Source organism: Crassostrea angulata, chromosome 6, assembly GCF_025612915.1.
Source record: "Crassostrea angulata isolate pt1a10 chromosome 6, ASM2561291v2, whole genome shotgun sequence".
Taxonomy (NCBI): Eukaryota; Metazoa; Mollusca; class Bivalvia; order Ostreida; family Ostreidae; genus Magallana; species Magallana angulata.
The window spans coordinates 57,370,074-57,387,766 of record NC_069116.1 but is presented as its reverse complement, the minus strand read 5'-3'; the positions used below and the strand labels follow the sequence as shown (position 1 = coordinate 57,387,766).

The following is a 17,693-nucleotide window of genomic DNA, read 5'->3' as shown; positions in this document are numbered from 1 at the left end:
GAAATACAAATAAAATGGAATAATACTTGTTGGTGTAGATTTCATGAGAATTCATTAATTATAGTACATAACATGCAGTACTTTTCATCATTTGGTTATATTATTTTTACGCGCAGTGATTTTGCGCTGGCTGTGGCGCTGTTACATCGCACCTTGCACCAACTCTCGCGCAAGTTCATAGTGCGTAGGAATACAAGGTATACTTATATTTGAGAGCATGTTGGTTTTAAGTGTTTTTTGTGTCCTATTTCGTTGTATGAATTTACAGTTAATGTACTTCAGTCGTTGGATAAAATTAAAGAAAGAAGCAAATTGTCTCATATTGGAGTTTGAGTCTGACATCATCATAATTATTTCATGCAGTCTATGATTTTCCTAAAAGCAATGGTGGTTTCAACTAATTGATAAAATAGGCGTCTAGATTTCAATCCTGTCTTTTTCGGTCACTAAGGTTCGACCAATCAACAAATGGGGCATGTTGATATCGGTCCTGTTAGTTTCTATAGATCTATGAATTACATGTAGCTATAGTTACTTTCTATAGAGCTATAAATAAACTAAAGTTTCCGTAAGAAATAGAGGGAATCATACTCGATCCATGTAAATATAGTCATATCAAACCCGTAAGCCATTATGGCCCTTCAGGCCTTTGATATTAAATAAGATAAACTACAAATCCTGTCTTTCACAAAAATTTTATTTTATAAACCATTTAATTTTAAACCATCTTTTTATTATATAAACCATTTCATCAAGTTGCTATAAAGTATTCAAGTTACAAATGTCACAGTTTATATTTTTACTCTGCCCTATAAAAGACTTTGTTCTAGAATCACCTACTGAGCCACAAAAAGTAAAAAATGCATAATTTGGACGACATGATAACAATCTACCGATATCGATGTTTTCTGTGTAGAATACTTCAACATTAACAGAAGTATTAATGAAAAAACAATGTTTCGATCTGTTGTAGTACAGAAAAGGATTGTTAATACTTTCCAAGAAAATTAGATTTTCTTTACAAAATTTATCTGATTCACTATTGGCTTCTGTAACTACTAGGGTTACATGATGATTTGTATAATGACAGTAAAAGTCTGCAAAATACAGATTATTTTTAGAATTGAGAAAAAATGGCACAGCCACGTGAAATCTTTGATCTCCAAAAGGAGAAGTCGGGGGTACGATTAATTGTCCGTCACAGTTCTTTAAATAGAAGGCACTAAAGAAAAGGCCCGGTATAGCCCTGTTCAATGGAGATGCCTGGTCCCCACCATCATTTTTCATGTATCTTTTCATTTCTCCACGATTTTGAGAACGAATGTTATCAAAGTACTGGTGTGGTTTGTTCCTGTACAAGAAATGAATGCGACGGTGGAGAGCTCGATCATTGCAAAACTCGGTCGCTCGTTTGTGTAGCGAAGACAAACGACCTTTACTCATTGCTGTAAGATAATTTGAATTTCGTTAATTTTATTACTGGTTAAAATGTATTGCAATGCAAATTGGCAGAAACATGTTGATATACCTGCTTGAAACTTTAAGGATCCATGCTCACTAAGTGTGAATCTACCAGGATCTAAGCATTCTCCACGAAATACGTTTATCTCGTACTCTTTGGTTGGCTTCAATGGAAAGGGTATCTCGTACTTAGTTGTGCCGCTTGCACATTGGAAGAAATGTTTTTCGTCCGTTTCGCTCTCCGTCAAAAATATAAACTTGGTTCCGTCAGAAGAAGAAAATCTTATTTCGTATTTTGCTTTAGATATATGCCTGCGGGACAATTGAAGCTGGTTCTGCAAATAGAATCAACGATTAGTCAACTTTTTATAACGTATGGTATGTTGAAAATGGTTCATTCGCTCGATCCTTTCCTTTCGAACACTTTTAAACTTGTTAGATTCCATCCAGAGTAACTACAATAGAAATATTTTTGTTGCGAGATACTATTCTGTAGTGGTATTATCTATATACACTAAAGTATAAGTATTATCTACATAATAATTCAGATTGTGTGTGTGTATATATATATATATATATATATATATATATATATAAAGCACAGAGAAATTCACTTTTGTTGGAGCTCCACCTTCCGCCCCGACCGAGGCTTGAACTCATGACCTCTGGAACCCATTCCCCTAGCAGTGAGCGGCCACCGCGCTCCCCACTAGGTTATCTAGGCAAGACTAGAATCTTGCTTTCGATAACGAACGGAACCTAGCGCGCTGGCCTCGCACTACACAATCTGGAACCCATTGCTAGGAGAATGGGTTCCAGAGGTCGTGAGTTCAAGCCTCGGTCGGGGCGGAAGGTGGAGCTCCAACAAAAGTGAATTTCTCTGTGCTTTATATATATCTATATCATTCACTATGGGCAGGTACATGTCAATTTGAGAGTTATTGCAATGTTTGTGCTTATTATATATGTTTGTATCTATGCAATGTGTATCGTTCCGATCCTCTCAAATTGTCGTTTAACTGTATTCCACCTGTATCTCAAGCGACTGTGTAGTGCGTGGCAAGCGCGCTAGGTTCCGTTCGTCATTGAAAGCAAGATTTTAGTCTTGCCTAGATAGCCGAGTGGGGAGCGCGGTGGCTGCTTACTGCTAGGAGAATGAGTTCCAGAGGTCATCAGTTCAAGCCTCGGTCGGGGCGGAAGGTGGAGCTTCAACAAAAGTGAATTTCTCTGTGCTTTATATATATCTATATCGTTCACTATGGACATGAGAGATATTGCAATGTTTGTGCTTATTATATATTATATATATATATATATATATATATATATATATATATGTGTGTGTTGGTATGATGCTTTGTGAACATACTGTAGACAGTACATGTAGTTGGAATTGGTTGGGGTATAGTTCTTATCACATTAGTAGCTCTGAGTCACTCTATTGTCTGTGGTACTATGATATTAGAGACGAAAAGCAGGCTATCCATTATCTGGAGACTTCTATTTGAAAAAATATCTTATTTGGATAAACCACTTGTTTGGGTACTCGGAGGTATTTTTGGCAGTGTAGGAACGCAAAGAAAATCAGACAGACACTTTAATATTCAGAAGATTTAAATACCAATAGTTATAAATCATCTTAAATTTAATCATCTAAATTTGATCATCTGGGTATCTTTGTTACTAAAACCTTTCCAGAATATTTTTAAGCAATCTTTTTAAATGTTGATTTTTTGATCGTTAAAGTTTTGTGTGGTTTTTTTTCTTCCTTGTAAAATCTTTATATGAGAGAGAGAGAGAGAGAGACGTTCTTTCTTTGCTCGCTCTCTATTGAACGTCCTGTTGTCTCTATGGATTTACTTACCAAGCCCTCTACAGGATCAATCGTCTCGTTTTGTTCGTTTGGATCTGTTAAATATTTGGAAAGATATTAGCTTTTTTATATACCAGTATTCAGAAACTCTAAACGCTGTGAGAAAGATATTAGTTTTTTTTTATATACCAGTATTCAGAAATTCTAAACGCTGTGAGAAATATATTAGGTTTTTTTTATATACCAGTGTTCAGAAATTCTAAGGTGGCAGGGGACAGTTTTTTTGATACAATTCATTGTAGCCAAGGGATGCATGTCTTCGGAGCTCTGTAACTAGAATTTCCTCAGTTCCCATTCAGCACAAATACCTTTAATTCACTCTTTATAAGGCCAGTCACCAATTTCTGAAGAAAATTACTAGTCAAAACCTGTAAAATTCTCTACATACTGGTTTTTATGAGATTTTGACCCTTTCATATTTTGCTAATTTTTCATGATTTTTCAGCTTTTTAGACCTCCCCCAGCTAATTCCCTGCAGAGGGTTGACCTTCCGTACCGCGTGCATGTTGCACTATCACATGTCAGAAACTTACCAGTGTATAGTTTACAATGTCCCATCCACCTACTTTTCGTGTTATTTTACCTCCCGTCTGTAACTTGCAATTTCACTGTGTAAAGTCAGCACAACAGTCATAGCCGCAGGTTTCGCATTTTACTTCTGATTCTCATGTACCTAACATAAGGGGCCTACATATTGCATATCAATTTCAACAAGAGACACCCCTCTAACTAATGATAATCATTAAAAATCATTTCATGAATTTTAGCAACACTCATAAGCCTTCAAGTACAGCAACTCTCAATTTTACAAAAATATTGACGGGTACTTTATTCGAAACTGTCCCTTGCTACCTTTAACATACACTTACATTCTCTGAAAAGTCATCTTGTCTTAAAATTAAAAGGCTTATGCTATTCTGAGAAAAAGTACACCACATTTTGACAATTCCATTGAGGTTTAAGAAAAATATGGCCATTTAAGTGAACCCACCATTTCCACTTTCCTCTATTTAACACAGATTCATAGGGTTCTCCATAAATAAAGCATCTTTACCTAATCTTTTAGAGGTCAACTGTTGTTCAACCTCCTTAAATAAGAAACCTTATTCAAAACTACATACATTGGCTTGATATTATTATGATAAAAGCATCACATCACTTAGAAATCCCTCTACATGTATACCCTCCCCCTATCTTTTGATTTTCACAAGAAGGATTAGTTTGAACACTTTAACCTAATATTATGAAACTTTTGGCAGTTTCCTTGAGTCATTTCTTACACATATTTAAAAACAACCAACACTGCTATCTAAAATTGATCTTTTTTTTGGTAAATGGATGATTTGTAGCATTTTTATTCAGAAAAAATCATGTCGCCCAACATGTGATTTCTTGTTTTCATGAAAAACTAAGCCTAAAATCATATTTAGTGGATATCTTACATATTCTGGTTTCTAGTCTCCTTTTAACTTTGCTAAATTAGTAAGACCTACAAGTGTGATGTGTGTGTTTAATTAAAATGAAATTCAAATACACCCGGGTACCTGGGGACGGATGAGAATTCCATGAAAAATGTTCAAATTTTACATGTTTTTCTACATTTTTGATGAATATATACAATAAAAGGGTAAAAAATATGTTGTTTTTTATTCATTTCAAGAGTAATTATCATAGCAGATGTTATTTCAAGGTCAAATGTACATTTACATATCCTACATGTAATGGTAATGGAGTCCATTGGAAAGAGGGGGTGGCTTTTTCAATTCTGTAAATACATCTAAAATACCATTTTTTGATAGGAAGGAGCAAAAACTTGAGTTTTTTGACATATTGTATACTTTGATAACTGCATTTGTCTACATGTAAAGTTCACTTGATATAAAAATATGCTGTTTTAAAAAAATTGGGTGATATAAGTCAGGTGGCTTAATGTTATTTCATAAAATCAGACAGCAAAATGGCTGCAAATTCATAAATTTAATGATTTAATTGATAAAAACTGTTTTAAAATATTTATTCTTATCTCAGTAATTAACTTAAGCCTATTAATTGTCATCAGGATAGGAAATACCTACTCTCTTAGCCAATTTACTCTAGTGGTGGTCATTCTACACATTTAAGAGGGAGTTACTCCCCTTGAATATTTTAGCTAATAAATCATGTAATGACATCTATAGCCAAGAAAATCATCCATTTTCACAAAATGTATTACTTATGGTACAAAATCCACTCAAAATTACAGTTAAAGGAGAAATATGAAAATACCATGTAGTCTTGAAGGTGGCAGGGGACAGTTTTTTTGATACAATTCATTGTAGCCAAGGGATGCATGTCTTCGGAGCTCTGTAACTAGAATTTCCTCAGTTCCCATTCAGCACAAATACCTTTAATTCACTCTTTATAAGGCCAGTCACCAATTTCTGAAGAAAATTACTAGTCAAAACCTGTAAAATTCTCTACATACTGGTTTTTATGAGATTTTGACCCTTTCATATTTTGCTAATTTTTCATGATTTTTCAGCTTTTTAGACCTCCCCCAGCTAATTCCCTGCAGAGGGTTGACCTTCCGTACCGCGTGCATGTTGCACTATCACATGTCAGAAACTTACCAGTGTATAGTTTACAATGTCCCATCCACCTACTTTTCGTGTTATTTTACCTCCCGTCTGTAACTTGCAATTTCACTGTGTAAAGTCAGCACAACAGTCATAGCCGCAGGTTTCGCATTTTACTTCTGATTCTCATGTACCTAACATAAGGGGCCTACATATTGCATATCAATTTCAACAAGAGACACCCCTCTAACTAATGATAATCATTAAAAATCATTTCATGAATTTTAGCAACACTCATAAGCCTTCAAGTACAGCAACTCTCAATTTTACAAAAATATTGACGGGTACTTTATTCGAAACTGTCCCTTGCTACCTAAACGCTGTGAGAAATTTAAGTTGTTTTACCCAGGGATCTAGTACAGCATGTCACAATCTTGCCATTACTGTTTACACCAAAGATTTCCATAATGAAGTCGCTGGCTCTGTTGGAATAACTTTTATTGTGTGGGACTTCGACAAGCACCTTCTTGTGGGTTTTTGCGTCCAAAACGACAACAGCTAACCTCTGACTGGAGGATGTGTGGGTCAGCATTACCACAGAGTTGGTCCACTCATGTACTATGTGCTCCTCAGATTTAATACGCATCATCCTCAACTTTTCACCCGAGCCGTCTCGGACTTCGATATCATGCATCAGTATTGCTGTCTAAAGAAATAAACACTTCAAATACAAGTTTTTAAAAATAAAACCGAAATGTTAAATATATTGTTTCTTTTCTTACTTTTTATTTTGTTCTTTTGTGTCTGAAATAATTTGTATATTTCTATGCTTTTTCTTTGTTTTAATTACTAACGTAAGCAACAAAAATCGAGATGTAAGTTATTAGGTGCGTAGGAAATACATGTATTTCGCCATTTCCTAATTTTATTAATTTTATGGCGTTGATACCAACATTCATTCATTTTAGCTACATTTGCACATGCACATTATATAGAGAGAGAGAGAGAGAGAGAGAGAGAGAGAGAGAGAGAGAGAGAGAGAGAGAGAGAGAGAGAGTGGCAGGAGTCAATATAGAATGTAACACGGTTTTATCAGAACAATCGGTACATGTTATAATGCACACTGTTGTAATTTTGCACGAGAACATGTATAGTATATCTATATGTTTTACGTTCCATATTTGCTGTACCTCTTAGTTATAATCATGCTTACTCAAATGCTCAACCAGTACAGTGGTTTTATTGATTCTAAAACATGTTGTTTATAGCGTTTACGATTCTATTAATTTGGTTTCCTGGAATGCATTGATACATTATTGTTTTAGATTTTGATTAGTTAATAAACGTACTTTATTTAATTTCAGTTTTATGATCTTTTAATATCATTGTTTTATAGATCTTTTGAATGTTAAAAGATGATTTGTAATTTCAAATTGATAATGTGTTTTAAATCGTACGGTGTTATATAGTGCCTTTTCCCCCTAGCCATCTTTCCCCCCGGAAAAATGGCTATATAGCAGTTCTACCCCCCGGAAAAATGGCTATATAGCAGTTTTCCCCCCACGGAAAGCTGACTATATAGTGGGTTTTCCCCCTTTTTATAGCCAGATTACCCCCACGGAAAACCTACTATATAGTGGAGTTTCCCCCATTTTTACTTTCCGGCCATGTTTATTGCGGACCACTCGTGACAATAATTTGCAATAACTGATATGATATTAATTTCTCACAAAAAGGGATAATTATGACATTTATTAATACATAGATTAAAATACATCGTTTTTCAACCCCAAATGTGAACTAAGGCATGCGCCTTCATAACATGCATGTGTCATCATCGTTTATTTCACCTGTTCTCACCCCTTTTTGGAACACCTTTTACACGGATTTCGGAATACCTCGAATCTTTTTCATCTAATCGATGCTTATCCACAGTTTTGACTTCGACGTTATGAACACGCGAGAACACATTTGAGTGAAAATACATACGCTGGTTTGGAAAATTAATTTTCCAATGTATTACCATCAATGTATAAGCTTCTCCCAGGGAACTAACTGACCAATCTTGACTTAATTTTGTAGAGGAAGGGAATAAAAAGTGGAAATGTATTACTCCCTTCGTCCAAAAGGTTATCAAGTTTAAATTAATACCGTTAGAATTGACGATCTTAAAAACAAATATATATTTCTTCTGCTAAATATCAAACGGGAAACAGGATGCAATGATATGATGAGAAACTGAAATGATTTAGTTTTACTTTGATTGATGGGGTTCTAAATCATGGGTAAGGGGTATTTTAATTATGTATTAAAAGCAAATGTGAAGTTAGTGTTTACCATTTCGTTTTAAAGTTACGCATATTCATATTTTTAAGCACATTTCTACGAAACGCGAGATATTATGATTTAAACATTTTAAAAAACAATGAGATGTCTTCACAACCAGAACAATGTCGGTATCTTTGCTGGTTACTTTGGAAAATGTGAAATGGATCCTGAACTAAGTTTATGTTTATATTGTCACTCACTATTTGCTAATTTTTCCACTTTTAAGTTTGCAACGTGATTTATAAATATACAATTTTGAAAACGATGCCATATAAATCAAGATGTACGATTCCATTACCTAAAAATTTATACTATGTGTTTCATATTTTTGCAATAAAGATTTACTTGTGTACCATATTATTTCTTCGAACAATTAAACAAGGGTAATTAAAAATACAAAACAAAAAAACTCAAAAAACAACCAACACATATATTGTGATGAGCTGACTTTTTTTTTAAATATAAGCTTGTTTTCCTAATCAACTAACAAGTAAAAAAGTCGTATATGCGCTTAGGTTGGTGATTTATTTTTGATTTTCGGTTTCTCCTTTTATGAATAAACGTTCATTGATTTATTTATCTAATTATCTATTATATCATTAGTCATCTTATGAATTGATTAAATGTTTTGAAGAATAATGAATTTTACCCGCGTACCTTTTTAAAAAATTTTGTTTGTAAATTCAAAAAAAAAAGCAGCAGAATTAAAGTAATTTTCAATCATTTTGATAAAGAAATATATGAGTGGTTGTGTATTTTTAAATGATGGTTTTACTTTTAAATGACCGTAAACATATGTTCATGTGGTCATCTATAGTTTTTGAGATATGGGGCCCTAAAAATACATATTCTTTATAATTGGATTTCAAACATCGGGCTCGAAAACAACAAAGGCTCCTACCCTGCATGGGGGCTTTTTTCGGTGTCATCTACTAGTGGTATACCACTATCACTGTGAAAATATGGTTAATTGGTCATCTCTAGAATTTGAGATTCGGGTCACCCCTCATAAAACACTATTCAATCATTATAATGGGGTTTTAAACATCGGGCCCTGAAACATTAAGGGCCCCTACCCTGAGGGCTGAAATTTTCAGAGTCATCTTCAAGTGGTAAACCTTTGCCACTATAAAAATATGGTGATATGGTCATTTCTAGTTTATGAGACATTGGACCCTAAAGAATATGCATTATAAATATTATAATAGGATTTTAAAAATCGGGCTCTGAAACATCGGAAACAAAATTTCTCTAAAACAGAGGTTTAGCCTGGATGAAATTTTCACAAACAGACAAAAAGTCTGATAGATTTATCAAGAAATTCTTAAAACATTCTCGTTTAATACAATTTCAGAACACAGAATTATGAATATAAGTGTTTAACTTGTAAAACTTTTTTCAATAAATTACCTAAATTAAATTCTATGTGTAATTCCATTACACACATGTTCAACTTTCAGCACCGTCTATAAAGATAATAAATCGGCAAAACGAAACTTAACCTGTACAGATGAATGCAGATATACATGTATACAACATGGGAGTGTAGAAACATTGATTTTAATCCTTACTGGATTTCCATAAATATTTTTTATAAAATCTGAACCAAAAACGTGCGGGAGAAACCCTACTATGGGGGAAAAGCTACTATATATATAGTAGGTTTTCCGGGGGGAAAAGCTACTTTGGGGGAAAAACTGCTATACAACAACGGCCCTAATATGCTTTCATACCTGCGAAATCTACTAATGTCGACTAAAAATCATGTTATCACTGGCCCCAACAAATGTCAACAAAATATTCTATTTGTAAATATATGTAGATCAATCACAAAACAAACATCGATTATTAGTAAATATTGATATGTATTTATAAACTAAACAGTTGTCGTCCACAGACTTTGTACTGCAGATCATTATCCGTTGGGGGTGATGACTTAAATAGTCAACAATCTACTGATGTTAGATATGTTTTTCTTCATAAATAGGTAGGTGGTATAATTCTTTTCATCGAGAAATTCTTGTATATAACGTAAGGTGCCCGTGTTCAATATTTACAATTCTTATCAAAATACAAACTACATACTTACCATGATGTTGATAGATCAAACTACTCGTAATCAACTAGTTTGTGAAATTCTGAGGACAATCATTTATATAGAATAAATTTCTATCTGTAAATTTTGTAAATCCAATGGATTTAGTGATAGGCTCACTTCTATACATAGAATGGAAACCGAAAGAAAAAGAATTCGCTTCATTTTGTATGTACTTACATTTTGACTCATTTAATCAATAGTAGGTATAACAAAACACGACAATCGTTGAATGCAAACCAGGTAACCCGATGTATTTTCTGAAATAGGTTGACCTAAATCCGAGTTCAAGGAATAGTATTTGGAATATATAAACCATTACTACTATGTTTAGTAACTTGTTGGTGGTATATTTCATGTATTGAAAATTTTACATCTAGTTATTTTTTCCCTTTTAAATTCCTTCTTTAATTTCGAAGAGTCGCTCATTTCAGGAATGGATTGGTAAGTAGAAACTTTAAACTATACTTTACACTGAGATATAACCGTACAAATAAAAAATATACAATTGTACAGATGTAGGTTTTTTGTTTTTGTTTGTTTGGGGGGGGTTTGGGGGGGGGGGGTTTAATTTTGTTTTTTTTCTCTTTTTTTTCTTTTTTTTTGGGGGGGGGAGGGTTGGGTGGGGGGGGGGGTGTTCATTTGATGAAATAATCCTTGTTATAACTAAATATTTTTTGATTGAGCATACTGTGTATTTCATGCAACAGGCTATTGTGGGTATTTTATTTGTTTATTGTCATTGTTTTTCAATTTCTAGTTTAGCCTTTGGTGATGATCTATACGGCTGCAACTGAATTGGCTTTTCATTTGTTATTTTTATGGAATGATAAAAATTGTTGCATTTACCCAGTTCTGATAAATCATTTGCAAACACGCCACTGTTGTTGTTTATAAATACTTGTTTTTGATCATTTGTTAAAACCATAGATGTCAAATCTAAAGGAACTTGTTTATCTAAAGGAACCTTTTTACATTCACCTTTTTCCGTTGTTTTATCTTCATTCATAGAATAAATGTTGTGCTTGTGAACTTTATTGGCACGAGCTACTATTGTTCCCGCTTTTAGACAAAGATCATTAGTAGATGCATTAGCGACCTGCATAACTACACGTTTTGGGCGATTGATAACAAGACACTTGGCCATCCCGAGTTGTTTCTGGTTAGTCGCGACCGGTTCTAATAATATTGTTTCATTAATTTCCGTACGCGATATCTTGACTGGAATGTTAGCAAAACAATTCGGCGGAATATTGACTGTTTTCACTACTCTCGCCGCCCCTTGACCAATGTTCATTAGATTAACATGAGTAGAACATTCCTGTAAATACAAAGATCTAGTGCATTCCTTTTGTTTTTCCATAAAATCAGTACCTAATATAATAGGCTGACACAAATCCTGAATCACATAAAAAGTTTGAACCAAATTCAGATTTGCAATTTTGATTTTTAAATCAATTTTGCCATTCACATTATACGCTGTTCCTCCTGCTCCCGTTATGAAAGAGATAGCTGAATTTTGAAGTTTGTCAGTATGCTTTTGAATTCTTTTCAAAGTTTGTGAATTAATTGCTGAAATTGTGGAACCAGTGTCTAAAAGAGCTTTGAATTGAATATTTTCAACAAATAGCGGAATCGAACATTTTTCTTAGAGGAAATTAATGTACCAACAGATTTTGTCTCTTGCCCATCTCTAGAATCTAAATTTTTGTGGGAACAATAAAATTTAACTTTTGCTCGAGATTTCAAATTCAAATTTTTTGGAAAATTTTGAAAACTTTTCAGTTTGCTTTCACCTCTTTGATTCAAATTAAATCGTTGTTGAAATCGAAATTTTGAAAAATTTTGTCTGTTTGAAACTGTCCCAAAATTCCTAGACAGTCGCGAATTCCTATTGTATTGCTAAAGTTTTTCTGCTTGCCCTTGACAATTCTGTTGCAATTATAACAGACCGCATTCTGGGCAGGGCATCTATTTACCATGCACATGCCAAGGCAATTTCCACACGGGGCGGAGTTATCATGCGAGGGTATCTTGTTTTGAACTCATTACTTTGGAGTTGCGCAGTGACCGGTGACCGTGATCTAGCCCTTGTAAATCGAGGGTTTGGTCGTCTTGACCTCTCACGTGGTTCATAGAACCTGACCCTTTGAGATGCTCTTTCTCCAAATATGGGCGCACGCTGTACATGTGGTTGCTGTACATATTGCCATGACTCAGAATACTGCTGAGGCATATATGGTTGGGCGTATTGCTGACCTTGGGTCATCTGATTGACTTCAGACTTTTTTACCATCTGATCTTTAATGCTTTTGATTTCTTTTAACAAATTTTCATAAGTTTCCAAAGCAGTGACTTGGTTTGATTGCGATTTTTCAGCCAAAATAGCAATTTGTCTTAATTGTTCCATAGTTTTAGGATTTTGAGTTACTACAAGAGCTTTTATTTTGATCAATCTAGACAAAAATCAATCACAGGTTCTGTTCCGCCTTGTTTCATTTGTAACACAAATAAATCTAAAAAAATTCCAATTCTTTGAATCTTTCAAAAAACAAAGGTTTGAACATAAAAGGATTTGATTTTTAGCTCACCTGAGCTGAAAGCTCAAGTGAGCTTTTCTGATCACCCGTTGTCCGTCGTCCGTCTGTCCGTCTGTCCGTCTGTCTGTCCGTCTGTCTGTCCGTCTGTAAACTTTTTACATTTTGATCTTCTTCTCTAAAACCACTTGGCCAAATTTAACCAAATTTGGCACAAATCATCCTTATAAGAAGGTGAATATAAATTGCAAAAATGAAAGTCCGATCTGTATTCAAAGCGGAGAAAACCTCGACACTGTAAAAAAGGGGGGTGCATTTTAAAAAATCTTCTTCTCAAGAACTACTGAGTTAATCTTAACGTAATTTAGCATAAATCATCCTTAGGGAAAGGAAAATATAAATTGCAAAAATTATACGCGAATTCTGTTCCAAATTTGAGATAATTGCGAAAATACTAATAAAGAATGGCTCGTTATACCATATATCGTAGACTGGCAATTCAATGCGATAAACTGGTCTTATGACAGGCATCGCCAGTCTACTGCATCTCGAAAACAAGGTTCTTTGTTTGAAGCTGGCAGTTTGTTGTGCAACATTTCACGTGCGAATATAATCTATGAAACATGGAATTAACATTGGTGCCGATTATTGTGAAGTAAATTGAGGTTAAATATTTCAACGCGTTGTCATTTTCACTTGTGAGGGTGGTTTTAGCTTGTTTTGAATTTTTCGTTTCATTTTGCTTTTTAACTTGGGAAACAATCGCCATGTATTTGAAACATAAACTTCGGTAAATAGGCAGTTGATTGTTTACCTGCAAAAATGATAAAATCTGATGCATTAACAACGTACTAAAGTGCATTTCCCTCTGTTTTTATTGTTTATTAATTTCTAATTGTGTCAACAAGGATCAAACAAGGGAGCGACTTTGATTGAAATAATCGATTTTTGATCGGTAACTTCGCCGGAATTTCCTTTGAAAGAGAATTTGAAGTAGCCATGTATTCCGAGTTCATAATCGTGTAAATTAAATCCAAAGACAATAAAAAGATGTTTATGAATTTGAAAAGACGTTTTCACAGCCTCAGTTAAACCCTGTTGTGATTAATCACCCGCGACTGTCTTATCTTTAGAGGTTATAAATACGGGTGATGCAAACACATATACCGTGCATTGAAAATTACAATCGATAATCATTACATTTCTTGTTGATACTACAATATATAAGAAGGTAAGTTGTAATTATTTAATAACTCTGCCAAATTAATGCAAAACCGTTTGTTTACAGTTATCTTTAAAACTAAAAACTGTTGTAATTGGGTCATAGGGTAGGACTAATTTCTCCAAAATACACAGTGCATTAACTGATTTTGTGTCACCTGGCTAACTCAATTACAAAACATTTTATCTATATAATGTATGAATGCATTAAATAAAATGAAATTTAACAAATTGGATAAGTTTTTAAAAGTTGCCTATCATTCTACGACTGACGCTGAAATGTTTGTTGATCATTGGAATTGTCTTGCTAAACATTATATACTTGTGTACAGAAAAATCAAAAGGATGATGTGCTATAACTACTTTCTGGGGTCCTTTCTCATTTGATAAATTATTTTACATCTGCAACAATTTTGGTATTTTTCAAACGAGTAAATAAAAACTTCTTTTTAACAGTTCTGACACATTATAATTATGAGGATATCCGTGCATTATCATTATTTTAAAGAAAATATTGCAGCAGAAAATCATCTTGGTTTGTAGCCGTTTGTTGTTTTTGAGGGAATATGAAATAATTAATGGGCCTTAGTACAGAACTGATACCTGTATGCCTGACAATACATTAAATTATATAGCTTTTTAACACATCATGTGACAACATTTTCCAGTCAAATGTTTTCATCGATCAAGTGAGTAAGGATATTAAATGTCACACAAGTTTACATCATGTAAACAATTATTTAAGAGAAGACCAATTAAGTTTTTTAATGTAGCCTTAGCAACTTTTGCCACAGAGTTCAAACACTGCGTACTGCTTTCCAGACTAGCTGGCGATTCTCTGTCCCTCAATCTTTGTTAACTTTCACATATGAGATATCAGCTGTGAAAATGAAATGTATCTCATCTGCATGGTATATTCATAGATCTTGGCATCTTAAATAAACACACAAAATATATTCACTTAGATGTGGAAAATGAAAATTACACTAATTTAAGTTCGATATTTTTTTTCATAAATATCAATAAACCAAACAAGAAATATTGCAGGTAAATGGTAACTACCTTTTCCAGTATTTTCATCATATAAAATAAATATGCATTGCATAGCCTCTAAGACAACATATTAATGAAATAAAATGTTGGCATCCTTTAATTGTGTAGATTCAAAATGTTCAAATTATGATTACACACAATAAGCTAGGCCCACAATGGGTGCTGATTTTTTAACTGATGTACGTCTTAGGAAATGTATGATTTTTTTTTATCTTAAATGAGCTAAAACTGTTCACATATGTGCAAAAACTGTAGGAAATAATATACCGGTGTTATATAATTAATATATCACAATATATTTTACACCCCTACGCCTTTATAAAATATTGAATTTTAGGTCAGAAAATTATCATGGTACTTAACTTTGCTAAATATTAAATTTTACAGTTCATAATTATTTAAGGACACACGAGACGTTCCTCAATTTTATATAAATTTCCTTGATAAATTATTCCTTATTTATTAACATTTAAACCTGTTAATTCCAAAAAATTCAAGGTTTATTACCAGGCTATTTTTAGAGCTATAATATTTAGAATTTTCCTTAAAATAGCATGCAACATGCATTTGAATGCTTATAAATAAAGTAATAATATATATTTTCAATTGAACACTTTATATCTAAATAAATAAAGTATCATATAACAGGAAAATATAATTATGGAATAACTTGGTGGAAATCTTCACATTGTGGAGATAGGAAAAAATAGAAAATAATGGAAGATAGGTCGCGTCTGACCGTAAAGTGTGTTAAGTCAATGTAGTTCGCCATTGTTGCTCAGGTGAGCGATGTGGCCCATGGGCCTCTTGTTTGCTGTTGAGACAATGTTTCATACCAAATTTTCGCATGACCCTCTAAATAAAATGGAAAGGCATCCAACGCTTTGTCGTCAGACAAGTCATGAAATTTAGCCCATTGACGAAAACTCTCAAACCATGCATTTACATCTTGTGTACCGTCTCCTTTAAATGTCTCTAATTTAATTTTTTGAAGACATGCTTAAGTTTCTACCTGAAGCTGATTGAATCGTTGACCCTCCAAAAATCGTCGGATTGTCTCTTGTGTCTGTTCCAGAACGCGCACTCTGTACGTGGTCTTCTGTCGCACGCGTATTCCCGTCCTGGTCCATTGCGTCCTCGTATGCTTGCTGCGAATGACTCGACCAACCATCGTCGGAAAAGGTTCCAAATCGACCACGAATTTGCTCTTCTTTTAGATCAGCACGCACAAACGTTTGAAAGTTTGAAAGGTGTTGTCTTTGACGGATCTACAGTACCGTCGGGCTCTGTCTCGTGATCGTAACCGTGCTCCTCGAGTTTATCTTTAGTTGAATTTTCGTTACGGGCGGCGGTGGGGCTGACGGAGGATTTAACGCCAAATACTTTTCCTGCTGACTTGAACTTGGCTCCGCCTGTCTCCGATAATTGTCTAGGCGTAACTCCAGGTTCAAACCTAATTGGAGGAGATTCTGTTGAAATATTCCAATAGTCCGGTTTATAAGTATTTGAATTGAACAATATTTCGTTGTCCGTATCGTCAGGCTGTGTATATTTATCCAATGATAACTTTGAACCTAGGTTATCCACGGAACGTCTGGACACCACACGTTAAAGTTTTTGGAATGGAGTCAGTTTAGTTTGTGACGTGTTTTCTGCTATTCATTTGCCATTCATGAAAAATATTGTAATGTTAACCGTAACACACTGCCTCGCCTCTGGATCATTTTATTCCTAGGGCTCCGCGTCCTCTTGCAAACGCACCCTAATAAAGGCCTGGGGGAAGCCTGTACACCGTTCTTTCAGCAACGAAGATGAAACCCCAGATTCTCCCCACTTATTATGACAATTCTTAGTGTTACTGGGGTAAAATTGTCATAATGTACGGGATCTTGAAATCGCTGTTTAACCGAAGGAATCTGGACTGCGCACCGCTATGGGGAGTGGCGTCCTACCCGCTCTAGGGTGTAAATGCTTTACCCAAGCTCTGAATATAGAACAACGCAGACAAGACTTCGGTTTACCACTCATTTATTAAATATTATTAACCTTTTATTTTTATAATTTATAGAACATTCCAATTTTAACCATTTAACAAATCAATATAATACATAATAATTATAAAATATTGAAATCCTCTGAACAACTAATAATATGATCTTACCTGAATATAGAACAACGCAGACAAGACTTCGGTTTACCACTAATCCAAAAGTCCTATCTCCGCCGTCCATATGCCCTTACCTACGTCACCTCAACCTCCGTACCCTTATATGTTCATCTCACAACGCGTTCACTTACTCCGACGCGCCGTGGTCAGTTTATATCGTATTTTATATTTAACACTTAGCCACAAACTCGGTTCCGTGTTTCTTATCATATATCAGCAATACAATTCCCCTAATGATGTAAACATAACCCCTAGTTCATCTCTTAAGAATTCTCTATTTACTGACCAGCAGAAAATAATCTTATGAATGAATCTGTACACGTGTTTCTAATCATTGCCGCGGTATATTTAGACTATATTTACCCACATGTACTTTAAGCAAATTTAATGTAAAATATTATTA

General features: G+C 34.2%; 1 protein-coding gene across 4 annotated transcripts; it reads right to left on the bottom strand.

Moving 5' to 3' along the window:
• LOC128186831 (phytanoyl-CoA hydroxylase-interacting protein-like) lies at positions 1–17,690 on the bottom strand. Of its 4 annotated transcripts, none has more exons than XM_052856757.1 (5): positions 16,136–17,673; positions 6,295–6,595; positions 3,326–3,369; positions 1,529–1,796; positions 1–1,445 (listed from the first exon to the last, which is right to left on the bottom strand). In XM_052856757.1, exons 1-5 carry the CDS (start codon positions 16,292–16,294, stop codon positions 760–762), a joined length of 1,458 nt encoding a protein of 485 aa, XP_052712717.1. In that variant the 5' UTR covers positions 16,295–17,673; the 3' UTR covers positions 1–759. The 4 variants fall into 4 exon arrangements, with proteins under 4 accessions (XP_052712717.1, XP_052712719.1, XP_052712718.1 ...); XM_052856758.1 differs by lacking the exon at positions 16,136–17,673 and adding an exon at positions 10,307–10,775 and having other exon boundaries at positions 3–1,445; XM_052856760.1 differs by having other exon boundaries at positions 1,238–1,351; positions 16,136–17,690.
• Between the last annotated feature and the right edge of the window lie 3 nt (positions 17,691–17,693).